Source organism: Prionailurus viverrinus, chromosome F1 (genome assembly GCF_022837055.1).
Source record: "Prionailurus viverrinus isolate Anna chromosome F1, UM_Priviv_1.0, whole genome shotgun sequence".
Taxonomy (NCBI): Eukaryota; Metazoa; Chordata; class Mammalia; order Carnivora; family Felidae; genus Prionailurus; species Prionailurus viverrinus.
In genome coordinates this window covers 60,942,519-60,970,000 of record NC_062577.1, presented here as the reverse complement: position 1 = coordinate 60,970,000, position 27,482 = coordinate 60,942,519, and the positions used below count along the sequence as shown (strand labels likewise).

The window sequence follows — 27,482 nt, the reverse complement described above, 5'->3', positions numbered from 1 at the left end:
AGAGGACTATAGAATTTCAATGAGCCGATTCCCGACCGCTTATTAGAAATGCTCAGGAGGCAGCTTTATAGATATAAAAGAAAAACTTTGCTTTGCTAATGTCTAAAAGCATTATGACATTTTCTTAGTCTTACAAAGACATTAGATCAAATTTTTAAAAAACAAACAAACCGGAACACCGAGAACCTCTCTTCCTTCAGTGAAGGCACACCTCCAAAGCTTTCATGGAGCAGTCCTACAACTACGTCAAGAAGAACAGTACATTCCGAAGACTATGTTTACACTCGAAAGAAGATGTTTAGGAAGTAATCGTCTATTCTTATTTCATGGGTACCTAGGTTTCTGTGCTTTGAACCATAATAGATTTAAGTTCTGGTCAGCTCACGCTCAGAAAGGCTGTTATCTAAGCTTCGAAAGACAGAATTCACGGAATCTTGTTCTGATATTATGTTCTTATGCAAGAGAATGCCCGGTGTCATTTTTATAACAGTGAGCTATCCATAGTTATTAAGCCAAAAACAATAAGATGCTGTTCCATTCTGTTTATCTTGGCCCGGGGACCAATTTTTGCAAATGAGCCTTTCATGGGTTTAAAGAATACAATCACTTAGAGGATCATTTCCTTTTTAATCTGGCTTGGATTTCTTGGTAAATAAATTCAGTTTTTTCCTTTTTAGAGTATAGTGAACCGTTTGAAAAGTTAAGATTCAAAGTCAAGAGATACTGGTTGAACGTATAGCATGTGCTAAGCACCGTGTGGTGTCTTCGGGCTCCGTTCTGAACGGTCCCTTCACTGTTTGCTCTGGGGATCCGTCTCACGTTAGAATCTGATTTTGCCTCCTCCCCTCGTGTGTCTGTGAGCCTGCAGGTGGGGTGGGTGTATCCTTGCTCCCCGCGGCAACTTCCACATCATCTCTCCTCCTTTCCCCCTGACATCTTAAACTGTATAAAATCAGGCTTTACTCCTCTGACCCCTGTTTGTTGCCGTCCTCCCCCACCATCACCGATGACTCACCGTCACTGCTTTTGCTAGCTCTCTGTACAACTTCAGCATCCGCACTGAGGATTCATCCAGCACCCCCGCCTCTTTGGACCCAGTTCCCATCCATATGGTCATCCTCTAGACCTCATCACCATCACTGATGCACTGACTGCCCTTGAAAACCCATCTCCAAGCATCCCACTCCTCCCACTGCCCTGCGTGGCTGGGCAGGGCAGTTCGTTCTTCCGTAGCTCGGCCGCCTCATCGGCGAAAGGAGAGATGCCTTATACCTTTATCTTCAAGTTGGCGAGAGAACGAAATGAGCGAAGGCGCTTTAAATAGCGCCTGGCTCTTCTCTGGCTCTTCTCCGCCTGGTCGCGCGTGCCCCTGGGTCACGGTCGTCGTTGTCACGCTCACCGTCACGGGAGGGGTTTCCTTCCTTTTGGATCCCGCGTCGCGGCCCCTCTCATGATTTCAGACCCTTGGCCTCTGCACCGACACTTCCTGTCCTGCGAGGTCAGCGTCTTCTCCGCCCCATCGCTACACACAGCGTGTTAATACCGCCCGGGTGTGGGGCGGCCCTCCCAATGCCCAGGTTCCCTGTGGCCCTTCAGAGAAACACTCTTGGAAGGGTTTGCTCATCTCTGGCTCTCTCCTCCACACTCACGTTGTGGGTTTTTTTCTGAACCATTTTGAGACCGCGTTGCAGACACTCTTACATTTTACCCCTGAATGCTTGAATATGCATCTGCTAAGCAGGGGGTATTCTACATAAACACAGGAAAGTGACTACACTTAAAAAAAAAAAAGTTTGGGGCACCTGGGTGGCTCAGTCGGTGGAGCATCTGACTTCGGCTCAGGTTATGGTCTTGCAGTTCGTGAGTTTGGGGCCCACGTCTGGCTCGCTGCTGTCAGCCCAGAGCTCCATTTCACATCCTCTGTACCCCCCCCCCCGCCCCTTCCCTGCTCACGCTCTTTCTGTCTCAAATATAAGTAAGCATTAAAAAAATAAGTTTAGGGGTGCTTGGGTGACTCAGTCGGTGGAGCATCCCACTTGGGCTCCAGTCGTGACTTCACAGTTCATGAGTTCGAGCCTGGTGTCAGACTCTGGGCTGACGGCCCGGAGCCTGGAGCCTGCTTCAGATTCTGTGGCTCCCTCCCTCTCTGCCCCTTCCCGATTCATACTCTCATTCTCTCTCTCTCTCTCTCTCTCTCTCAAAAATAAATAAACATTAAAAAAATAAGTTTAGCGTTGATACTATACAGTTTAACATATAGTCCATTCACATTTCCAGTTGGCCCCCAAAATACTCCTTACGGCTTTTTGTGGGGAGGGATTCAGAATCCAGACACCATATATTACACCCACTTGTCACCCCTCTTTAGCACCTTTTCATCTAGAACCCTTGCCTTTAAAAACAAAATTGGTCTTTCATGATGTATACACCTTTTAGAAACCAGAGTTATTAAAGTATAACGTCCATACAGTAAAAACTAACAATTTTATGTGTACAGGTTAGCGAGTTTTGACAAATGTAAACGGTTGTGAAACCACCACTCAATCACGATACAAACGTTTTCCTTACTTCAGAACGTCTCCTTGTACCCCTTCGCAGTCATTCCCCTGAAGTCCGTTTTTTGACATTCCTTCCTCTTGAAATGCTTCATTTTATATGCTCTCATGAAACCCTGGCTCGTCTGGGTTTCCTTCTGTGTCTCCTCCTCAGTCAGCGCAGCCAGCTTCTCTGTGAGGACAGCACGTTTGTCTGTCGCGTTATGTTTGCCAATTACAACCCGGCACCTACCACAACGTCTGGTGCGTAAGAAGATTGCAAGACGAGGCACTTTGATCTGTGCTAATTCAGGTAATGCTCACCTGCCAGCTAAGTGTTATCCTCCTTTCATGGATGAAGACGGTAAAGCTCAACAAAGTAATTTGTGCTGCTTGTACAGCCACTGCATCCCCGAGAGCCAAGAGCCAAGAGCCGGGATTTAAATAGTGTATAGAATACATCCTGATTAATGAGTATATTGTTACTTCAGTGTTAAAGACAGATATATGAACATCAAAAATGATTGGGATTCCAGAATTTAAGGTAGATTTTTATACCGCTTTATCCCTTAGGGGGTAAGGCTGTGCACATTCGGTGAGCGCAACATAATGCAGTGTGATTCGTGTGTTTTGAATTTGATAGGCTCACGCTTGTTGAATGACAGATTAATTAAGTAAGGTAAATGCTATTTGGTCATTACTTTGTGGTCACTTGAAAGATTTTACTATTTTAATTCTTCACATGGTTAAAAACAGTTGGCAAGCACGGTTTTTCCAATCTTTTCAAATGCAAATTAATTTAAATGTGTACTTAGTTCACCTTTCTACCACATTGGTCGAGATTTGGAATTCACGGTAAAGAGTGAATTGAAATTATTAACCTCCTTTTCAATGCTTGTTGTACAAAGGAAAATGCATGCAAAAAATGGAAGGGGGCGCCTGGGTGGCTCAGTCGGTTAAGCGTCCGACTTCGGCTGAGGTCGTGATCTCGCGGTCTGTGAGTTCGAGCCCCGCGTCGGGCTCTGTGCTGACAGCTCAGAGCCTGGAGCCTGTTTCAAATTCTGTGTCTCCCTCTCTCTGACCCTCCCTCCCCCGTTCATGCTGTGCCTCTCTCTGTCTCAAAAAAAAAAAAAAGTTAAAAAAAAAAAATTGAAGTACAGAACTCTCCAAGATCCATAAATTGGATTTCTTTGGCCTTATCGCGGGTATGAATTTGTATCACTTACAATCTGAGAGTGTAAGTTATGTGCACACAGAAACGTTCGGGCACCATTTGGAAGAGCAGAGGTATAGAGGACCATTTGGAAGAGCAGAGGTGAAGAGCAGAGGACATCTCTAACAGCAAAGTTTTTCATCCTGAGCAGTGTAAGGGCTTGAGAAATTTGAATGAAAGATATTTTCCACCATTTCTGAGTGCAGAAGTTACGTGTAACTTGCGAAGGAACATGAGTTGTGGGCTTGATCCCTCTCGCTGACTCAAGTGGTGCCTGAGGCTTTGGAGAGGGTGATAGAAGGCATGAAATCAAATTTTGTTGAGCCGTGGCTGTATGTCGTGTCCTGGACAGGGATATTTGGGAAGAGGAATTTGCTTTTCCAATTCTGGCAGAGTAAATTAGATTCTGAAGTCAATATCGGGTCTTAAACCATAACGTATAATGATTCTACTTCGTGGTTTTGAGCTGTGGAAAAAAGTCTGTACAAGAAATAGCTAAAGAGACTAGGATATGGGTGTGAAACTCAGGCCGTTTAGAAAATAGCAGTTACATCATTCTGTTTTCTATGCCAGTTTAATTTTTGTAATTTACTTCATTTTGCAATCCCTTTCGTTACTGAATTTCCTTTGTCTCGTGTGACCTTTGAAAACAGGTTAGTAAAGCTGTGAGAAGGGCTTTCTTGGAGGGAATTCTTCACACTGAAAATTATTAAAGTAAAATAAAATGCTAGGTATGCTTTAAAAACGCTTTTAAAAAATGATTGCAGATGGTTGGCAGGGCAGTGGATGATAAATTAAAGGCTATTGCTATTTTTAAAGAAAGGATTCTGGAAGTTTTCCTTATACTATAAGTCAACATTTCCTGCTTTTAAATGATTTCCACTTATGTTGTGGTAAAACTGTTCATTTCCTTTCTTTCTTTCTTTCTTTCTTTCCTTCTTTCTTTCCTTCTTTCTTTCCTTCTTTCTTTCTTTCCTTCCTTCTTTCTTTCCTTCTTTCCTTCTTTCCTTTTCTTTTCTTTTCTTTTCTTTTCTTTTCTTTTTTCTTTTTTCTTTTTTCTTTTTTCTTTTCTTTTCCTTCTTCTCAACAAAATAGACCATAGTAGAGATCTTGTTTTTAATGGTAGCTGCTTTGTAAGTATCTTTCACAGAGAATGAACACTGCCATTAGCAAACAGGTTCCATAATTTGACCACCGTTTTCACGGATTGGGTTTTACTGTTCTCCTGCCCTCTGTGTGTCATATACCTAAGTTAGTGTCATACCTAAGTAATAAAGAGAAAACTCTAACTCAGATCCTACCCTGTCCTTAGTAAGGGTTCACGTAGATGAACAAATGACTGTAAGGCTAAACTGTATTTATATTTAATCTCGAAGTAATTTCCACGTGAAGAAGATTGAGAAGAACTTACTAGCAATGAAACACCTTTTTAGTTGAAGAGGACGTAATAGAAGGGCAGGAAGAAAACCAACTAAATAAATGTGTTGGTTCTAATAATAAGAGAATGTTGATACAACTGCTTTTGATGATCACTGGTTTCATAAAACTGTGATCCCAAAGAAAATGTATTTGGAAACTGGCCTATTTAGACATGTTCTACACAAGCAGGCTGGTTGTCCAAGAGAACTGTGCCTGGAAGTTGTGCCTTTTACTCTTGTGAGTCCATTTTTTTTCTTAAAGGTCTGCAAATTACCTACTTTCCTACAATACATTTGCAAGCTTGCATTTCCTTTGCAATTTATTCCATGCCAGTGCTCTATAATTGTGTCCAGACAGTTGAGTGGAGTCTTCTGTTCATACCACGTTTTAAATTTTCTAAAGATGCACAACTATTTGACTTTTGATTCACTACTGAGACCAGTAGCAAAAATTCCCACACTGAGAATTTCTCCTGAGAAAGGGAGAAAAATGACACTACTCACCCGGAAAAAAGACTGTTTTCTTTCAGGGTACATCTGTAGATCTGTTAATTATGTGTGACTGGCAGTAAAGTGATGAGTGTTAATATTCACCATACTGGCTATGATAAACCATACCTTCATAAAGACCTAAGTTTTCACTTCAGTTCCTCGGATTCAATTGGCAGTTTCCTAGTGGAAGATAATCACGTACGCGAAGCAGAATATGACTCAGATTGTCTTTAGAATGTAGGTAAAATTTGGCTCATTTCCTTAGGTCCCTTTTTAGCCATGCTAAATCACCAGCTAGGCCTAGACCAACAGTGGCAATTTAGATCCGTTCTAAACCAGAAACAACGTGCTGATTAATATTTTAAGAGAAATCAGTTAAGTACCGGCTAGTTACAAATCCTAACGCTTCTGGCATAGGATAAAAAATTTGAATATATGAGAGGTGATAGAACCTTGGTGACTAACCTCGCTTGGTACCTTGGAAAGCAAAACTTGAACTGGACTGGAAAGGAAACTTAGAGTAGGATAAGGAGAGAAATATGTATTTACATAAGGACTGCATTTAGCTGTAAGTAACAGAAAACCTTAACTAAGCATTGGCTTAAATAAATTGGATTCATTTTTTCTTTTATATTAAGAAGTCCACAGCAATGAACCGGTCTAGTTGCCAGTGTTGGTTCAACAACTTAAGGATGCTAGGACTAAGGTTGCCGCAGATGTCCTCAAAGTGGCTGCTGCAGCTCAAGCCATCGCATCTGTATTCCAGGCAGGAAAAAGGAGGAGGGCCTGGCGTCTTTCAGGAAAGCAAACATTGTCCAGCCATTTCTAGCAGACTTCACTTATGTCTCATGGGACATAAACTGGCTCACGTGCTTATGCCTAACTTCAAGGGAGGCTCAGAAATACAATGTTTTAACCAGGCACACTGTGATCGGAAAAAAACACGTGGACTTCTCTTAGCATGGAAGAAACGGATACCGAGTGGACAGATCAGCAGCAGCTGCTTGCCGCGGCACTTCATCATGTGCTCGGTTGGGATTGAGGAAAGCGTCTGGGAGGAGACGGGAAAGAGAGGACGCGTGTAGAAGAGAGTGAGAAATAGTGTTTACTGCCTGAGACGCAGCTATATGATTGAGGCCATTAATGAGCGAAGGAAATGACTGACAGCTCTCCAACATAAAAATTACACCGTGAAAGCTGTATTAAGAGACGGCTGATCGGGCTGAGGTCTGTAAACGAAAACAAAAAGTTAGGAGGCAAGGTGAGCTGGGATGCATTGCAACAGTGTTGGGGTGAGGTTGTTAAAGGCCTGGGGTGGAGAGAAAGGAAAAATGTCCAAAGACATTGCAAAGGAAAAGTCTGTTGCGCTTGGCAGCTGAAGGAGGGACAAGGAGAAGCCGATTCCATGATTCTGGAATAGCCGTCCTGTGGCTGTTTCTTGCCACCCTCATTTCCTCTGGTTGAAGTCATCAGGGCATCCATGTTTAACTCCTCCCAAACCGTTCGGTTATCTCCACTTGGCATAGCCTCTCCTGAGCCCTCTTGTACAAAGGAAGTCTGAAAGTAGATGTGGGGAAGGGGAGAAGGAAGGTGAATGCCGGACCTGCCTTTCTGTACTTGAATGCCTCTCACTTTGTCGAGAGTGATGTTGCTCTGGAGATTTACTGGCAGTTGCACAGGTAACTTTTTTTTCAGGAGTAGTTTGTCTTTTCTGTATTTGATTTGCCAATAAACTTTTTAATCTGTGGGAACGTTTGCGAGTCTCAGGAGATTTACGTCGGCTCAGCTTGCACTGCGCCTTCTCGGATATTCGTACTTCTTTTCTTTCTTCACCCAGAGGGGCCAGTTCCCGAGACCCCTGCACCTAGCCGACCTTCCGAGTCCCATCAACTTTCACTGAGGCCACTTTCCCTCTGTCTCCCTTGCGGCGAAAATCTGTTTCTACTCAAACAGATGGTTTAGCTTTTGACTAATAAAAACTAGAGATCAGCATCTATTTGAGCCAACAAAGTTGGTTTGAGCTTCCTACTACTGACTGTTCAAAATCTGAATCATTTCTTTATTTTAACATATTGAGGTCCTCAGATTGGATTTTTCTTTGTGCTGGAACATCAAGGGTCTTACTGTAGTGTGTCGGAAGATTGAACCATCTCACATCATCTCCAGTTTCTGTCTTTCCGAAGAACTACTTAAGCTCAGGGCTCAAGTCCTCGGTTTTCTCTTCTGCCATGATAGCAGCTGGACACAGTAGGGATCCTAACTTTCTGTGGAGCATGACAGATCATTTCTTTGTTATTTAAGACACAGCTGGGGACGGATGCTAGGCCAGCATCATCTCAGGGATATACGTGTCACAGACGCTGTCATTCTGTCCACATTGGAGAATGCTCCTTTTCTTGGGCTTTTACAAGTAAAGGTTAAAGCATCCTCAGAAATCTAGGTTTTTCTGAATCTAGAATGTTGCAGCTGACAATATGGATACGGATCGTTAAAACTTTCGCTTTGGGAATCTTGAGCGAATCAGACAAGAATTGCCTTTGGACTTAACCGAATATCTGTAGAGATATTTTCTTCCATGTTTATTACAGATTTTACAATCTGAGACAATCGCGTGCCTTAAACATAAGATTTAGATTAAATAATGAGGCAAATGTGAACTGTACAATAGTTTGTTGCTAGGAGCGGAGTTGTTAGGAGGACCGTACTGTTATTTTGAGGATGTCTAAAGCCCACCGCTTTGTTTTCATCCTATTTACCATACGGGACAGGACCTTGTGGGAAATGTGATCCACTTGGTATCCCTACAGTAGAGATTAGGACAAGGAAAGACTCATTAATATTCATGTTGTCCAGCCATGAAGTACCAGGGTTAAAAGGCATCCAGGGTACAGTCATCCAGGGTAACTCCCTTCCGGTGGTAGGATTTTCTCCTGCAACACTTTGCTCCGTGGCCAGCCACTTTAGATACGGTCCCCTCCGAGGACGCAGACTGCCTGCTTTAAATAGCTCTGGCAATTTGGAGATGGTTCTTCTTCTGTCTCTTCCTTCCTGTGCCTGCAAATCCACAGGATTATATATAAAACTAGTCTTTCTTCCACACGACAGACCTTCAGCTACTTGTAGTCCGAAGATTTCCTCTGAGGCTTCAGACACCAAGGCCTTCCAGTTGTCAGAAGCTGCTCTTGTGACCTGGGTTCAGGGTGTCTCAGTCCTGGGTGGGTTCAGGTTTCCCGCCTCTGAAGGAGGGCTGTGAATCCTGAACATAATGGAGTATCCCCAAAGTCTGTGGACTGTATTTCAGTTGGGGACAACAAAGTGTTTTTCCCGGTTACATTGTGGGTTTGGTCCGTCCTAGTCCGTGGCTCCTTTCACGTATATTACCACCAACCCGTGTCTCTTCCATTTTGCTTGCTGATTTTGATTTTTGGGCCATTTTTTTATCCTGATTTAACATCTTTTTGATAAAGTTTTTTTTTTTTTTTTTTCTTAAATCCCTTAAACATTCCGGGAAAGCTTTTCTGAGCCCACAGAACGGGTTTGGTGCCCCTCCCCCACCTCCACTGCCCAGAATACTCTGAACTCTTATTTGTGTAACATTCATATTATTTATCATCAGTAGCTTATTGTCTGACTTCACTGCTAAACTGTAGGCTCTTCAGGGTTAGGGACCCTATTTGTTTAATGTTTTTCGTTAGTCCTAGTGCCTCCTGAAAAACATGTGCCTAACACACAGTAGGTGCTCATCAAAATGGGTTGGGTTGAGTTAAATGTGTACAGCCTCTTTGTCATTGGTATCTAGGAAACGATACCATTTCTTCATACCAGGTACTGCCATGTGTATCCAAGAAAAAAAATTTAATTAAATAAACAAATACACATACACAGAGTGATCTTTGAACTGAATCCTGAAGGACTCATAGGATCGGCCAAGTGTGCGGGACGTTCTGGGAACAGTGGATATCAGAGAAAGGAAACTAGTTAGCCTGCATGGGAGATTAAAGTAGGAGTTAAGTGCCTGGGCCTTGAAGTGCAGAGGAAGCCAGAGAGGCCAGCAGGGTTCGGTTCACAAAGGCCTGTAGGACAAGATGTGGGGTTTTGGGTAATAGGGATCTACTAAAAGATTTTGGGCAGAGGAGAGGCACTAGTAGAATCATGTTTCAGATACTTCCCTGACAGCAAGGATGGATGGGGGGGTGGGGGTGATACTTTTACAGAAGCAACAGTTAGGAAGTTACAATCATCTAGGCAAGAAACAGCAGTTTGAACACACACACAGATTACGTCACAGTTTCTGGGGGCCAGGGATGTGGGAGCAGCTTAGCGGGGTGCGTGTGGCTCTAGGTCCCTCGTGGGGTTGTAGTCAGGCTGTGGGTAGAGCCGAAGGTTTGACGGGGGCTGACGGATCTGTTCCCAAGCTCACTCAACTGTCGGCAGCCCGCTCCAGCTCCTCACCATGAGGGCCTCTTCCTGGGGCTTCCCCAGAGCAACTGATCCGTGATCCAAGAGGGCAAGAGAGTGAGAGAATGAGAGAGCTCCTCAAACAGAAGTCAGTCGTTTAAACCCGGTCTCGGAAGTGACACGCCGTCTCTTCCCCACAGGCTGTAGATTACACGGACCTGGCACGTTGGAGGAGGGGCTGCACCAGGGTGCGAACACCTCAAGGTGGGGCTTAGGGGCGGAGGGAGCATCTTAGGCCGCTTACCATGCTGGCTTGTCACAGCGTACAGAGAGTGAGTCCGGAAGTCAGGAATATTGTGGGGGTTTTATGGAGACAAAGGGACAGAATACCTCTCCTCGAATCTAGCCTGTTCATCGTTTCTCCCAGCTCATTACTGCCTAGTGCACTTGCTTGACTGGAAGGTCAGATCATGGAGCCCCCACTGTGAATGTTAAATAAGGGTTAGTGTGCCATCATGGCTTCGCTTCCTGAGCTCTGATAATCTGGTCCCACGTTTGTTTTATCGCGTAACGCGGCTGTCGTTCAGGTTCACACATGGCCATCACATGGCACTCTGCTATACATAACGCACAGATTTTGGAGGTACCCTACCATGTGATTTATGCCTTCAGAGAGCTCATAATCTCACTGGGAAGCAGGACCTACGTAGACCAGAGAGAATCTCAGAGCTGGAAGCCTGAGACAACAGGCAGGAGGGGGATTATGGAAGGCAGGAGACAGCAGCCTCCTGACACAGGTAAGAAAACAGGTGGAGGCAAATGACTGAGGGGCTGTGACCCAAAGCCCCGTCTTTACATCCCCCCCCCCCCCCACCCCAGGCACAGCTCGTGAGTTAAATGTGAAAGGTAAGGTAATGTTTTTCCTACCACAAGGACATTCTTGGAAAGCAGAAACCATTTTTATATTTGAAGCAAAATGACCTAGTATTTGATGTGGGGAAAGGCGAGGCGTGTCTTAGAAGACGTTTCTGTCTTTTGTTAGAAAACCACCTCACTCCGTCATGATCACTGTGTGGCTTGGGGCTGAATTATCATACATGAGTATACACAAAATAATTCACGGTGCCACATACCTTACAGCGTTGAAAGCAGGGACCACCCTAATTGACAGTGAGATCTTTACATAAACTTTCCCGTGTGTGTGTGTGTTAAGTTTATTTATTTTTGAAGGGGAGAGAGATAGCGTGAGTGGGGGGAGAAGCAGAGAAAGAGGGAGACACAGAATCGGAAGCAGGCTCCAGACTCTGAGCTGTCAGCACAGAGCCGGATGCGGGGCTCAAACTCACAAACTGTGAGATCATGACCTGAGCTGAAGTTGGACGCCTAACTGACTGAGCCACCCAGGCACCCCAGACTTTCCCATTTTAAAGTAATAAGTATCCATGGTTAAATAGTGTAAAAATTATAGTGCAAAATTATGAGTAAAGACAGTATGCAAACATGAGCTATGTGGTTAGAATGAGAGTAGAAATAAAGAAAATAAAGCATTTACAAGATCTACTCAGTGTATATCTACCACAGCTTAAAATAATTTGGAGGGTTTTTTCCTTCCAAAACAAAATGCTTTTTAATCGTCCGTCGTCTATATCACTAAATAGTTTAAGTTGCAAATTCAGGTTTAGTTCCTCCGTTTTGAGCACCCACCATGTGTGTTAAGCATATGGTGGGGTTCTTTGACATACATAATTGCATTTGGTCCTCAAAAGGCTTCATGACAATTTGATCCCTGTTTCGCAGCTGTAGTGGCTATGAAATTCGGGGAACCATCAGTGAACTTTCTCAATAGTCTTTTGCCATCAGTTTCCTGTGGCCCCAGCACTGGCTCCTGTCGGCCTTGCCCCTCAAGCACAGTTTGCGACTAGGGAAGACAGGAGAATTGAATACGAGTTTATGCTCCCGTAATTCCAGAGTAACAGCTGCTGCGTTTAGGTTCCAGTCATCTATAAATATTTTAATATTAAGCACATAATTTGGCGTGCTGGCCAACCAAAAGATGACATATTTATGTTCTTAAAAGATAGACGCACTCACCCAACAGTTCCCTGGAATTTCCATGGTAAACTGAGAAGACTTTTTCACCACTATCTTAAAATAGAAACAGTAGGAAGCTTCAGCTTCCTTGCCCTCCTAAGTTTACCTAATTAAAGCGCTGTTTAAGAAATTCATTCCATCCAAGTTTACTGGACATTGATTTCAAAGTTTGCTGGCTTTTTCCATGGTACTTAAACATACTTCCCCCCCCCCCCCATTTTCTAGGAAATAAATGTTAGTCATTTCCCTAAACTAGCTTGTCCCAGACCAATAGATCAGTTCCACGTTCAAAATAAAACATACCACTTTGTAGTAAAATTAAGCAGTCTGTCTTCTCACGAATGAAGTTACTGTCTGCATTTGTATAGATGTGGCCCTGTGTTTTCCCAGGAAAACAGGCCTGCAGTGAGACTAAAATAGCTAGTAAAGTTCCTTTAGAAGGACCAGGCTGTGAGGCGCCTGGGTGGCTCAGTCAGTTAAGCATCCAACTCTTGATTTCAGCTCAGGTCATGATCTCACGGTTCGTGAGTTTGAGCCCCACATTGGGCTCTGTGCTGATGGCATGGAGGCTGCTTGGGATTCTCTCTCCCTCTCTCTGCTTCTGTCTATCTCTCAAAATAAATGAACTTAAAAAAAAAAATGGAATAGGCTGTGAACATGAAAAATCTCTTGCTCCCTCAGTTGAGTTCAGTTAATCATGTTCTTCTCACACATTCTAGCAAATGTACTGTCCTGTTAGTGCTGTCTTCTCTTATCCCACAGAGCCTCATTCGGCGTACAGTTAATAAGTACTACTTTGTACATAGCCAGTTTGATTCCACATTTATGAAGAACCTACTAAATGTTAGATGTCATTTTATGAGCAGATACTATTTAATATGAAAATTATACATTAGGCCCCTGCCCTAGGTAAGCTCACAATATAATAGAGCTTTTTTTTTTTTTTTAACTTTACTGCTTTTATGTGTAAGTTTTCTTTAGTTTCAAATAACGGGGTATTTAAGCAGAATTTGATAACATAAGCAGAATTTCTAGGAGAGTCAGAGGAATAGACTTCGAGGTTTGTTAAGCAAAAACAGAGCCCCAAATTACCCCATAGAGCGTGCACCACTGATAACACAGATTCCAAATTCTGCTTCCAGAACCAGTGCCATGGGTGACTCTTGAAACCAGATGCTGCTGCTTCCAGCGCCCCCCTCCCACCCCCCACCCCAGAGGAGTTTCATAGCCATGGCTTCTATTTGGTCTAGAGCCTGGTGCCTTTGGTTGGCATTGCCTAGGTCACATGCCCACACCCTCGTTACAGGGAAGCCTGGGAACTAAAGTATCTGGTACTGTGCTGGAAAAACCTATAGCCCTCCTCTCCTGTATCTTCCTCCTTTACTCCTCACACGGAATAATCAGGACACTTGTGGCCACCATTTTGGGGAGGCGGTCCCCTTACCAAGCAGTTCTCCATGACACCAGCTGAATGTCCTACAGTTTAGCTCAGTTCTACCTGGAGATTGCACCCGATCCCTGGGCTGAAGGGCTCCATTCCATAAGATTGCTCCCACCTCACTTCAAATGCCAATCACAGGTAGGTCCCCAGATTACCCAAAACTTCTGTCCAAGTTGGCTATAAATCAAGGGTTCTCTTGACCCCTTTCTCAGGTTCCATGAATTTGCTAGAGCAGCTCACAGACCCAGGGAAACACATTTACGAGTTTACGAAAGGATGTGATAAAGGCTACAGATGAACAGCTAGATGAAGAGATATAGAGTGAGGTCTGGGAGGGTCCCAAATGCAGGAACTTTTGTCCCTGTGGAGTTGGGGTTGTGTATGTGTGTAACAGCCTAGAAGCTCTGAGGTCCCCATACTCTTGGGATTTTTTTGGAGGCTTCATGGTTCAGGCATGATTGATCATTAACTCCATTTTCATTCATTAACTCCCCCCTTCACCAGAGAATGGGGAGTGGGCTGAAAATTCCAGACTTTGAATCTTGGCTTGGTCTTTCTGATGGCCAGCCCCCATCCAGGAGCCCACCCAGAGTCACCTCATTAGCACAAAAGACATTCCTGTTACCTAGAAATTACCGGGTTTCAGGAACTCTGTGGGCAGAGACCAAAATATATCTTTCTGTTATCTCACAGGTACTTAAACTTATATAGGGGGAGGTAAGTGCTGCCTCATAAAATAGGAGAATCTCTAAACCTAGGAAGATGGTCAGATGCTTTGGCCCAAAACTTCTCCCAATAGCATGTTGAATAATCAGAGAAGGAGAACACAGGAAGTGAGAAGAAGAAAACAACAAGCAAAGGAGAAGTACCGTGAATTTGGCCTTAATGTCACTAAAAGAAGTGTTGTTTTTTAAAAATCGCATTTTCCGGAGGAAATGCAAACTGGTGCAGCCACTCTGGGAAACAGCATAGAGGTTCCTCAAAAAATTAAAAATAGAATTACCCTATGACCCAGCAATAGCACTACTGGAATTTATTCAAAGGATTTAGGAGTGCTGATTCATAGGGGCACACGTACCCCAATGTTTAATGCAGCACTTTCAACAATAGCCAAATTACGGAAAGAGCCTAATGTCCATCAACTGACGAATGGATGAAGAAGATGTGGTTTATACATGCAATGGAATACTACTTGGCAATGGGAAGGAATGAAATCCTGCCATTTGCAGCAACATGGGTGGAACTAGAGGGTATTATGCTAAGTGAAATAGGTCAGTCATATGTTTTCAGTCAGATGTGGAACTTGAGAAACTTAACAGAAGACCATGGGGGAGGGGAAGGGGAAAAATTAGTTTCAAACAGAGAGGGCAGCAAACCATAAGAGACTCTTAAATGCAGAGAACAAGCTGAAGGTTGATGCAGGGGGTGGGGGGTGGGGAGAGAAGGGAAAATGGGTGATAGGGGCATTGAGGAAGGCACTTGTTGAGATGAGCACTGGGTGTTTTATGTAAAGTGATGAATCATGGGAATCTACTCCCGAAACCAAGAGCACACTGTATGTTACCTAACTTGACAATAAATTATATAGAAATAAGTTAATTAAAAAAAAATGATAATAAACATGTTTTCCTAAACCATTTGATAAAACTCCGTTAATGGAAGGCTAGATGATAGGACCTAAGTTCAGAAATCCTAAAGAATGTACCCTCCACTTGAGGCTCATTTACTCTCTGCAAATACAGGCACTATCATCTCTTCGGAAAGGGTTATTAGCCTCAGTATAACATACAGGAAAAAGGCCCACGCTTGGAGTCAAAGCTCCTAGTGTTCACCCTGCTCAGTCCTCAGCCAGATGTGTGACCTGTTATCAACTAGTTCAGTTTTACTGAGATGGTTGAGGTAGGTGATCTTTAGTCTCCTGTGGGCTCTAAAATTCTGTAACTTCTACATGATAGGCCAATGACAATTATTTTTACTTGAATTGATTGTAGGTTTTAGAAGGCCAGTAAATCATGAGTTTATTTTTTGATGACAATAAATTTCCATGAACTCAAAGAATTAAGTCTCCATCTTCCACTTAGTATTTTGTTGTTTATTTTTTAAACAATGGTATTTTCCCACACAGTACAGTTTAAGCATTCAAGTTGCGACAGGGGGAAATACTCACTGAATTTGTCATCATTATTTTTGGCTTCTATTTTTATGAGAGCCTTGTTAGTTTCCTAGTTTCGATCATTTATTTTTCAAATAGATAGTAAGCCGCAGTGTATCTGATTGAACACTTGGGGATTAAATTGCACTTATGGAAATGGATTAGAATGGTGCCACGTTTCTTTCAAAAAGGGCTTTATCTTAGTATGAAACACCAGATGCTTCATATTTATTGTAAAGTAGAGAATTTTGGAGACTTTCTATATCCCCTGATAAGCTGTTTTGATTCAGTTGATTTAGGGATGGAAATGGCCACACACTGTGCATATATAATGAATAAGTGAACCAAGCAAATAAATGCTGAAGAGTTTGCCACGTTTTACCTGCCCGCCAGTTGTGTACAAGGGTTCCATTTTTTCAACATTCTTGACAACACTTTTTTTTTTCTTTTGATTATATTCATCCCGTGGGTGTGAAATGGTTTGTCAGCTCATAGTTTTCATTTGCATTTTACCAACGGCTAATCATGCTGAACATCTTTTCACGTATGTTTATTGGTCAACAGATCATTTTTCAGTTTGGTTATTTGCCTTTTTATTACTGGCTTGTAAGAGTTCTTTATATTTTCTAAATAAAAGTCACTTACGAGATACGTGATTCGCAAATATTTTTACTCATTCTGTGGGTGTGTCTTTTCACTTTCTTGAGCAAACCTTATTCTTAACTCTGGTTAAATTTTGGTTTCTTGAACTTTCTGCTAAGTTTTCTAAGTGTCTCAAGCTGTGAAGTAACCTGATATTCTTTGAAAGTAGAACTCGATTCTTTTTTTTTAAAAAATGTTTATTTCTTTTGAGAGACAGACAGAGAGCATGAGTGAGGGAGGGGCAGAGAGAGAGGGAGAGACTGCACCAAGGAGGCTCTGCATGGTCAGCACAGAGCCCCACACGGGGCTTGATCCCACGAACTGTGTGATCATGACCTGAGCCAAAATCAAGAGTCAGACGCTCAACTGACTGAGCCACCCAGGTGCCCCAAAAGTAGAACTAGGTTCTAATTTAAAACTGTAACAGAAAAGAGTAGCTGTTACAGGAACCAGTATTTTTTGGTTTTTTACCAAGGGCCCAGCATTGCACTGAGTGCTTTATCACCCTAAAATGTAGGAATTCTTAACTCCTGTTACCTGTGTGGAGAAACAGAGGCTTGAAGAGGCTGGGTTGCACTAAGAAGTTGGCATGCCAGTGCACCTTATTTTCTTAATTGCTATTCATATTTCATTTTGTATCTTCATATCACACTATCATGTTTTATAGAACGATGTTATCTTACAGCTGCGTTCTTCATTCATTGATAATCCCGAAATTTTTCTCGGGTGTATTGGAACCTAGTCGTCCATTTCTGCTCTTGGAGCTTTCCCTCTTCGAAACCGGATTTCTTAGTTTCTGACCAAATCTTTCCACTAATACAACCTTTTGATTTTTTTCCTGCCCCCTCCAAATTGGCTCTTTCAAACTAACTTTAATATTTGTCAGTGTTTAAAAAACATTATGAAGGTCAACTTGCTGTTACAAAGTAATTAAATGTATATTTTAGGCATTGTAAACGTCTTTCAGATTTTAGCCACTGTCAGGAATTTAACTGATCTCCTTCTCCTTTAAAATGTGGCCCAATGGATTAGTTATAAATTGCTGTGTAACAAATTACCCCCAAACGTAATTGCTTAAAACCACATTCACTGTTTCCCAGTTCCTGTGGGTCAGGAATCCAGGTGTTGGCTGGGTGCCTCCGGCCCCAGGTCTCTCACGAGGCCACCGTGAAGCCACCAGCTGGGTCTGCAGGCCCATTCTGAAGGCTCGGTTTGGGGAGGATCCATGTCCAAGTTTACTCACATCATTACCGTTGGGTTTCAGTTCCTTATGAGCTGTTGGACTGAGTGCTGTGCTTTCTCACTAGCTGTTGGCCACAGGCCTCCCCCAGTGCCTTGCCACATGAGCCTCTCGTAGGACGGCTCACAACATGGCATCCGGCTTCTCTCAGAATGAGCAGACAGGAGAGTGCTCCCAATAGAAGCCACAGTCTCTCTCTTTTTTTTTATGTTTATTTTTGAGAGAGAACACAAGCGGGAGAGGGAGAGAGGGAGAGAGAGAGAGAGACAGAGACAGACAGACATAGAATCCGAGCTGTCAGCACAGAGCCCAACATGGGGCTTGAACCCACAAGCTATGAGATCATGACCCCTGAATGGAAGTCAGACGCTTAAATGACTGAGCCACCCAGGCGCCCCAGCCACAGTCTCTTTGTAACGTAATCTCAGAGTTGATAACCCATCAACTTTTATCCTTTTTCAGTCACTGGAAGCAAGTCACTAACTACAGTCCACGCTCAACAGAAGGGTGCCAAGGGTATCAATACTGGGATGCAGGGCCCACGGAGGTTGATGTTAGAGGCTGCCCGTCACATGCAGTGAATGTGTTGTTCAGTCGTGAAGTATCCGCGAGTCATGGCGTGCTTAGAAAACTGGCATATGTAACTCCATCATGCAAACAAGTGATAATTTTCAGATAGTATGTATTGGAAGTTGTCTCCATCCTAAAATGTGTGTGTGTATTTAAAAGTATCTTAATTGTAAATACTTGCTACCCATTCACTTTATTGAGACAGCATTCGAGTCCTGGGACAAAATCAGGAGAGAAATTTTTATGTGTAACTTCATTTTTTTTTTTTTCCTTGACTTAGAAAGATGGACGTTGGTCAGTTTCAGTAATGAAAGACTTTGGCCGGTGTAAGAGGATTTCCGTTTGAACATGTTGGGCGTGCCCAAGAATATTTTTCTTCCTCCTAAACCTCACTGTAAACTTCAGGCCTCATCTGACAAAATGAGTAGTTCAGACTGGACTTTAATAATTCATTTGTTCAACAGGGCTTTACTGAGTTACTCTTACAAGTCACTATGAGTTGCACCTGCAATTAAAGTCCACACTCCTCCTTCGGCCTCCATAGCTCAGTTGATCTCTGTCCATCTCTCCAACTTCCTTTCCAGTATCACCACCACCCCACCCGCCTTGTTCTTTCCACCAAGAGCCCACAGTTCTTCTTGTGCTTCTTTGCCCTGGCTGCTCACTTATGCCTCAGGCCTTTCCATCTTTCTGGAAACCTCTTACTCCAGATGATCACATGGCTCACTGCTTTACTTCATTTCCTTCTCTGGTCCCTCATCGCTGCCACAAGGAGGCATCCGTTCACCACTCTTCGCGATGTAGTAAGGACCATCAGAGGCCAAGGACACGGTAACAATGATGTTCGAGAAAGATTATTCTGCTGGCAGTGTGCAAAATGACTTGTATGTAGGGGCGCCTAGACGGCTCAGTGGGTTAAGCGTCCAACTTCGGCTCAGGTAGTGATCTCACAGCTCGTGAGTTCGAGCCCCACGTCAGGCTCTAGGCCGACAGCTCGGAGCCTGGAGCCTGCTTCGGATTCTGTGTCTCCCTCTCTCTCTGCCCTCCCCCCGCCTCCACTCACGCTCTGTCTCTCTCTCCCTCAAGAATAAATAAACATTTAAAAAAATGTTTTAAATGACTTGTATGTACACAGAGGTTGGACTGAACGTGCATGAGCAGAGACAACAGTTAGGAACTTTCACACTCATGCAGGTGTCCATCGATAATGGTCTGATGTGGAAGAAAGGACTGTATTCTTTTTTTTTTTTTTAAATGTTTATTTTTGAAGAGAGAGAGGGAGAGACAGAACATGAGCATGGGAGGGGCAGAGAGAGGGAGATACAGAATCCAAAGCAGGCTCCACGCTCCAAGCTGTCAGCACGGAGCCTGATGTGGGGCTTGAACTCATGAACTGCGAGCTTATGACCTGAGTCAAAGTCAGGTGGTCAACCGACTGAGCCACCCGGGCGCCCCAAGGACTGTGTGTTCTTACACAGAACAGAATATACTCCAGAAAATGGCAAGTAGTGCTCCAAAACCACATTACTTTTTCTTGACCATTTAATTGACCTCATTTTTTTTTTGATGTTTATTAATTTTTGAGAGACAGAGACAGAGCGGGGGAGGGGCAGAGAGAGAGGGAGACACAGAATCGGAAACAGGCTCCAGGCTCCGAGCTGTCAGCCCAGAGGCCGACACTGGGCTCGAACTCCCGAACAGTGACATCATGACCTGAGCCGCAGTTGGACGCTTAGCCCACTGAGCCAACTGACCTCATTTTTAAAGGATCCCGTTTAGCTCTTTGCGTACAATTTTATCCATTTCATTGCCTCTGCCTCAGAGACTTGTTCATGAGAGATGCTTCCCTCCTGAACACAGATGTCTTGCTGAACATGTAGGATGTCCATGGTTACTCTGATTATGTCTGTTTAGCACAGGGGAGATAGCTGAGCTTAAATGGAAAACATCTGCTATTAGCCTTTCTGTTTACCTGTCATAGGGAATGTACGGGGTCAGTCTTCCCCGAACCAGCGGTCCAGTTATCTTTGTCTTTTCAGTGAGATTGCAGACCACTCTTTCTGCTTCTACGCTTGTGTCGAGAACCCCGTGAATTTTTCAGAATTCACGTCAAGTGGTCATGGCTCCTGAGCACGCTGTTGGCTGGTCCCCCTCCCCCCCCCCCCCCCCCCCGGTCACTATCTATAGCCTACCAAAATCCCACGTACCCTTTGAGACCATTGTTATTGCAGGCATTCTGGTTCTTGTGTTTTCTGGACTATATATAAAGTTTCTTTGCACATATTTCTTTGTCACCCATCTGTGCCAAGGACGTTTTGGAGACCGCAAGAGACGTTATTGTGGGTAAGTAGGCCCTTTACCAGAGCCACTGCACAACCCAACCCCTGGTGAAGCTGGATAAAAACAGGAAGCGCCAGAGAAGGAGCAGGGAGTTCTTTATCGGGAGTGAAGACCACCAGGCCGGAGGGGCTGTGCTGGAAGGAGGGAGCTCTTCACAGGGGCGCACGTGGGTGTGCTCTCGCTCCCGAGGCTCCCTCAGCCCGTAGACGTTTCCCGGTGGTGTTGGCAACAGCGTCTGCTGGGCATACCACAGACTTTCCCAGAGGCCTTTTCAAGGAAGCTTACGGCCAACACCCTCTGTGTAAAGGTCCATGACTCTCGGGAGCGTGGGCTCTACTGGAGGCTTTTTCCGAGGGAGCTATGATTTGGCGGTTTCTCTACTTCCAAGCTCCCTTCTAATTGTTTTTCCCCTTGTTCTTAAGCGCAGTGACTTATTTTTTTCCCCCTGTATTTTTCACATGCTTGTGGAAAGAACAGATATGTCTCCATGGTACTTAGCATGTTGTAAACTGCATCGTTTTCCAGGCAGTGAGCTCAGTCTCCTGAAGCCCGTGTTGCTCAGGTAACCCGTGTGTGCCGAGGGGCGGGGGAGGAGTCGGGACCAGCTTTCACCTTCCCTGCTCTCTTCCTGGGGCATCGCCCACTGCGCCGCCCACTCCCAGGAAGTTTCCTCCCCGAAACAACATTACTTCTCTCCTTACCCCTGTTCTGGTTGACCCTCTATTACAGATGGAGAGAATCCGACTCTGCCGAGAAATCTGACCATGTTCTGCTCATCCTTGAGCTACATGATTTGTTCACCGTCCTGCTTTGGTCTCTTCCTAGCACCACCCCTGTGTGGAACTCTGGTTTTGTTCTCATTTCTCCGCTGAATACAAGTGCCGTGAGGGCAGGAACTTCGATTTTCTTGTTGCTCTACCTCTGGCCCCTGAGATGGTGCCTGAGATGTGTCAGGTGCTTGATATTTCCTGGATGTTTGGCCGCTTCTTCGTATTTCACCGTGGTGTATAACCGCCAACTAGGCTGCCAGAGACCCAGCAGCCCGCCGCAGATGACGTAGGAATTCAGGGTTCGGGGAATGACCGCACGTGCGGAGTAGAGACGGGCGGACTGTCTTTTGTCCTCTGCCATCTAAATGGCGGACCCAAGCGATCTTGGATTTGGACGTCCAAGTCCCTTCTCGCCTCTCTAGCCCCACGCTCCCTCTTTCCATCTCACACTCTATACTTCAGCGACACCTTGCACAGAACGTTGCCCCATGACTTCATGTATTTGCTAATGCTTATCCATCCCTCTCTAGAATTTCCGCCACCTCAGACCAGGCTGAAGAAGCCTTCAGAGCTCAGCTCAAGTGTCACCTCCTTCAGAAAGGCCCGCCTCCCCAGGCAAGGGAAGGCCCCTTTCTCTTTGTTCTCATTACGCCACACGCATACCCGTATCACACTTATGCCACTGCCACCGCGTTTTATCTGTTTACATAGCTGGCTCCCGAACCGCACGGCAGACGCCTTGATCGGGGGCCAGGTCTTACTCATCTCTGTTTCTGCAGCACCCAGCACAGTGCCCAACACATAACAGCTGCTAAGTAAATATTTATGTAATTGAATCATATTGATCATATGAACAAACTCCCACTGGGAGAACATCAGCCCTGCCTTATGTATCTGAAAAAAGCCCTTGTGTAGTACAGTCTATTAATTGAGAGCTGCCGTGCTATACATAGGAAGTTGGGTATTTTAGTCCCTGCTTAGAAAATAAAGGTTAAATTGAGCATATTCATAGTTCTGTTGAGATTACATCGTGGCTGTTAGTGCGAAAACAGGTAGTGACTACAGTGTGCGGTTGTTTGGGATTTGCGATGGCCAGCTGCAGTCTAGGGGCTTTCTGCGTCTCGTGGTGTTTTGACTAGATGAGCTAATAGTGTAAAAGTAACAAGTCACTGTTGCTCCGTGGAAGAGGGTGGCTGGCAAGCCTTCTCTGCTTTCAAGTCTTGCTCTAAAAAAAAAAAAAAAATCCCAAGAAAGGCAGATTCTTTCAAGAAGGTTTATGGCCTGCATTTTCTAAGCTTTCAGCCTGGCTCTCCTCAAGATTAGCGGCGACCCGCATAAACGACGTGGTGGTTCCACTTGTGTTACTCAGGACGGTCCCCCAGATGTTCACTGAAGAACCCCAGAAGGAAGAGCTGTCACAGATCCTGCTGAGAAGTACTGAGTTACAAGAAGCCGGTTGGGATAACTTCTCCTCGAAATGAAAGAGAGATAGGAAACTTGCCAGGTTTTCTAGCACTTTCTTAGCACTAAAAAAGGACTTAAAGAAGCTCTTAATACTTGCCAGGTTTTCCTTTCTGGAACCATTTCTGCTATGTGATAGAGAGCCGCTGCTCCGAAATCTGTTTGGTTTTGTTTCCTCTCCCCTCCCCTCCCCTTTCCTTTCCATACGCTAAATCATCAAACTCAAAAGACAGGACGATGTTTTCAAGATAAACAGATAAATCCCACATTGTTTCCAATGCAACAGCTTCCTCTGGACTCTTTCGCTGTCTCCGTAGGGTAAGGCTCAGCCACACTTGTATTAACAGTGGAAACAGGCTGCAGCAAATCCTTTGTATGGCAGTGTCACAAGCATTAACTCAACTGTCACACCACCGCAGCCACTGTCACCTCCATCCATGGCAGAGACGGAGAAGACGAGACTGCGAAGCAGTGGGAGGTCAAGGCTAGACGCCAGGGTCGCTGATTGCTAGGGCTCTTCTGTGCTCTGGACCTTGTGTTTCTTGGTCCCCGGAGAGGCGCGTGTTACCTGCCACGTCAGGTGCGTGACCTAAGCTTTGCTCTCCCAGCCACCCTGCCGGTCAGGTGTTACCCTTCCTGTTCCTGATGAAGTCACAAAAGCCTGCTTTGCTTGCTGGCTTCTGATCAGGAGAGCTGGCCTCCAGGCCCCTGTCCGTGATCCCGAAGCCCTGTCCACCTCTCCACGTGCCACACCGACTCCACACAGCCACCGTGCGTTACATTTGCTGTCACTCGGTAGCCTGGCCGTCCTCCACAGACACCCTCGCGTTCCCCCCTTAAGAACTTTGGAAATAGGAGCGGTTATCCTACCCTTTGTGGCAGACAAGACACTGGACCCGACGCTCTTGTTAAAACCGTCGATTCCCGGCGCTCCCGCTTGACCCCTCCAGCTGCCACCCCTCTAACTAGAGTGAAGGCCCAGACCTCGTGCGGCCTGTAAGGCGTCTGGTGCCCTGGTTCCTCCTCCGACTCGTTCTCCTTCTCTCCCTTCACTGTCTCTGCCCAGGCGCGCCGGCCTCCTCGCTGGGCCGCAGATACTCAGGGCCTTGACTCTGGCCGTCCCCTGGGGCCTGAAGTGCCCTTTCCCCGGGTGCCTGCAGGACCGGCCCCCTCGGTTCTGTCAGGGCTTGACCAGAAAGTTCTCTTTTCCCAGAAATCATCTTTCCGGTCACTTGTTCCAGACCATGCCTTACTTTCGATCCTGGTCTTTGTCATTTTCAAGCATTCTGTGTACTTGTCTTGTTCACCATCTGCCTCCTGCCCCCTGGGACAGAGATGCCCTTGTCTGTCTAATTCACGTCTCAGCTGCAGAACAAGGTGGGCGTGTGGTAGGCACTCGGTGCGTATTTGGCAAATGAAAACAAATCAGCAAACGAAAGATCAGGGGTGCCTGGTTGGCTCAATCAGAGGGGCATGTGCATCTTGATCTTGGGGTTGTGAGTTCGAGCCCCGCACTGGGTATAGAGTTACTTAAATAAATAAGTAAATCTTTGAAAAAAAAAAAAAGAAGAAATTGAAAGATTCAGAGAGATAAATTTTTTTTTCCCAAGGTGAATTTTTCCCCCAGAAAATGATGTGGCCCCAGAAGTGCCAGAGCTTGAACTGACACTGGTCTCCTGACCCACACGGTCCATGCTCTTTGAGCGTGGAGCCCAGCAAGGTCAAAATCGGGAAAAAGTTGCAAGTAGTGTTACCAGGAAAACCCAGTTAATTATGAACACTTTTTATATAATATGCACTTTCTAAACAATTGTTGCATCTGTTAGCGTATCACCCTCACTCAGGCTGGGATGGAGAGCAGCCTTCCTTTGGACCGTCTCCAGGCAGCAGGAGTAAGGAAGTCACAGGACTTCATGCCAACATACTTATTTCTGGGCCTTCTGAGTCTGAGCCTCTAAAATGATGAGCTGTGTCATTTCAGAGTCCCTTGCAGCTCTGACTTATCTCGACTAAATCACAGAAGTGGACAAGATGCCGTTTTCTCTTGCATTTGCCCAATTCCACGCACACAGGGTACGCACAGTTGGTTCAGGAGATGAACTGTGGTTGTGCCTTCCTGCAGCTCCTCCTTTCTCATAGATGATCCACACCCATGTGCTCGGTGTCTTTATGTTTGTGCAAAATGTAGGCTTTTCGGCTCACCGTGTTGCGTCGTGGGATCATCTCGTGCATCGTCTCTTGCGGGAAGACTACAACTACCGCCTCTGCAGCGTTTCCCAAGAGGCAAACAGACCAGAAGGCCAGGCCACATAAGGTCAGGGAACTAAGTCAGAACAGTGACTCGTGGGTCCGGAAAGGATGCCTGTCAGCGGCAGAGCCCCGCCCCCACCATTCTGAATTAAGGACATGCACACGGGTTGTCAGACCTAAAACGAAGTGCAGTAAGTCAGGCCATCGTTGTCCAGCTGTGTAGACAGTTTTGGCAGAGAGGCTTAAATGCAGCGTTTAGCACTGTATCTCAGCCTGGTTCATTTCCCTGTTAAAAATTTCCTCCACAGAGAGAAAATGCAGTTCTTTGGAGGTGGTGTCCACATCCTTACGAGCAGGAGTGAGCTTTCCAAGCTCCTTCACAAATATGAGTTATTAAAATGCACGGTGTGAGGCTGGTGAGTCCCACTCCTGTTATATTGCTGCATAGTGGTTTATAACAACGTGAGCCTGCACGCCGTCGTGGGATAGAACACGTCAGAGAAAGTTTGAGACAATGAGAGTGGCAGGTGAATTACTGAACTTGGGATTTGGCCAGTAACTGGACCAAAACTTCTATCTGAAAACAAACTAAAAGAACACACCCGCATCTTCAGTCACCTTTCTCTTAGTCCATTGTCTCCGAAAGGAATGTATCTCTTCCTCCTTCTCCCCAAGCACCTCCGTATCTGCACTCGGTTAAAGGCAGCTCTATTAATTTCTTTGCTCAAACTGAAGTGTCTTTGATCGATCGTAACCGTTACGCCTGTCGCTGTACCCGCTAGTGTCTGGATTTCACAAATAGGTCTTGCGGTTTCCAAAACACCGTCTACATTTACTCCTGAGTGACTTTTCACAGGGAGAAATTATCATCGATCCTTCACAACAGAACTACAGACGGGACAGATTTGCCCTTTGTTAATTTCTGTTACACTTGGGCACGCTGTTACTTTGTCTTCTAATTTTTCCACACCCCATTTTCTGACTGTAAACTCCTTACAGACAGAAACTGTTACGAGATCATCTGTCACAGAATCCATGCCAGTTCTGTGAATGGCGGCAGGTGACCGGGAACTTGGCCAGACACGTCCGCGAAAGCAGTCCCTGCCCCGAGTCCACCCCGGGTCCGCTGAGCCCTCAGCCACTTGCTTCTGTGAGCACATTTCCTGTGTCTCCCACCCAAGTATTTCCAGAAGATGCTACCGGGTGCCTGCCTTAAAACCTACAGCCTTTCTCGTCCAGGAGTAAATGCTGGGAAGAACCTCCCGCCTTTTCCCCCTGGCGCTAATGCTTCTGTGAGGCGACTGCGAGTCCTCTAAAAAGATGATGTTTTGGCTCTATCAGTGACACCTATTAGCTGTTCATGAGAGAGCATGAGAAATTCTCTGGAGTTCAAAACACCAAAATGACATCCTTGGTAAAAAAAAATCTCTTTATGATTTGAGTATCGTGGTTAAGAGCAGGAATCTCTGGGACTTTGGCCTCGACGCTGTTCTCAGAGCGCGTTGTATACATTCCACGAGGGCCTTGGGGGACGGAGCAGGCTTAGGTTGGAGTTTCCAGCGCGCTTTGTCATCATCACAGCTGAGCGGAGTGCTGGAATGTGACATTCAGTCAGTTGTGCCCATTCCTCATCCAGTATTTATCATTTTCCCGTGTGGCAGCTCTTGTGTTAAAAAAACAAACACCTGCTTTGATTTTGCGAGGTTAGTTTATAAAACACACGAGAGGAAGAAACTCCTCTCCGCTGGACTTCACCCCCGGGTTTCACCCCTCACTCTCTGCTCCCGCTTGTTCCTCAGCAAGTCGGATGGCATTTACTGACCGGAGCATTTTATGGTTAATTCACCTTTAAACTTTGCAAAATGCCACCTGGCTTCGTGCCTGCAGAGCCAGGACTTAGGAGCCTTGTAAACATGACTGCTGCCCTTTTCCAAAAGAATAGAAGCCACAGAGAGACACACAGAGCGAGAGAGAGAGAGAGAGAGAGAGAGAGAGCGAGCTAGAGAGAGAATGGCTTCCCTGCTAAAAAGAAAAGTTACTTTTTATGGCTCAGAGAGTAATCGTGTAACTATAGCAAGCGATGGCTTGTCTGTGTCTCACTTTATAATAATTCAAAATCGTGATAAATCCTTGGAGAAGGTGCATTTGTTCTAAGATCCCTAAGTCGTGCTGTTTGCAGACGTATGTGGTACTGGTGTCAGAATCCACTGAACGGAAAAATCCCTCGATGTGTAGAGTAATATGTTCCAAACGACTCTGTGTTATGAAGTCAAAAACACTCCACAGTCGTTAAGCTGTTTCTTTTGAGTATCTGAACAAGGGTAACGGCCCGTGCCTTCCTCACTCCGTCGGTTGGGGACTTGAGTTCATAGCAGAGCAGAGCCTTAATTGATCTTGGTGGCGACCTTCCAAGCTCTTCAGGCACATATCCTCCTTCTTCTGTAGATAATGTAGAGATCCTTCCTCGCTT

The 27,482-nt window shown here is 45.1% G+C and overlaps 1 protein-coding gene across 4 annotated transcripts in view; it reads left to right on the top strand.

Moving 5' to 3' along the window:
- ATF6 (activating transcription factor 6) overlaps positions 1-27,482 on the top strand; it is a 199,461-nt gene that overhangs the window by 150,774 nt on the left and 21,205 nt on the right. Inside the window, exon 17 of one of the 4 annotated variants that reach the window (XM_047839839.1) lies at positions 3,740-3,908. The exons of the other annotated variants lie outside the window; for them this stretch is intronic. Within the exon in view, the coding sequence (XP_047695795.1) occupies positions 3,740-3,873 (134 nt within the window). The 3' untranslated portion in view covers positions 3,874-3,908. Of the gene's footprint in view, positions 1-3,739; positions 3,909-27,482 lie in introns of those variants that run through there. 4 annotated transcript variants of the gene reach the window in all.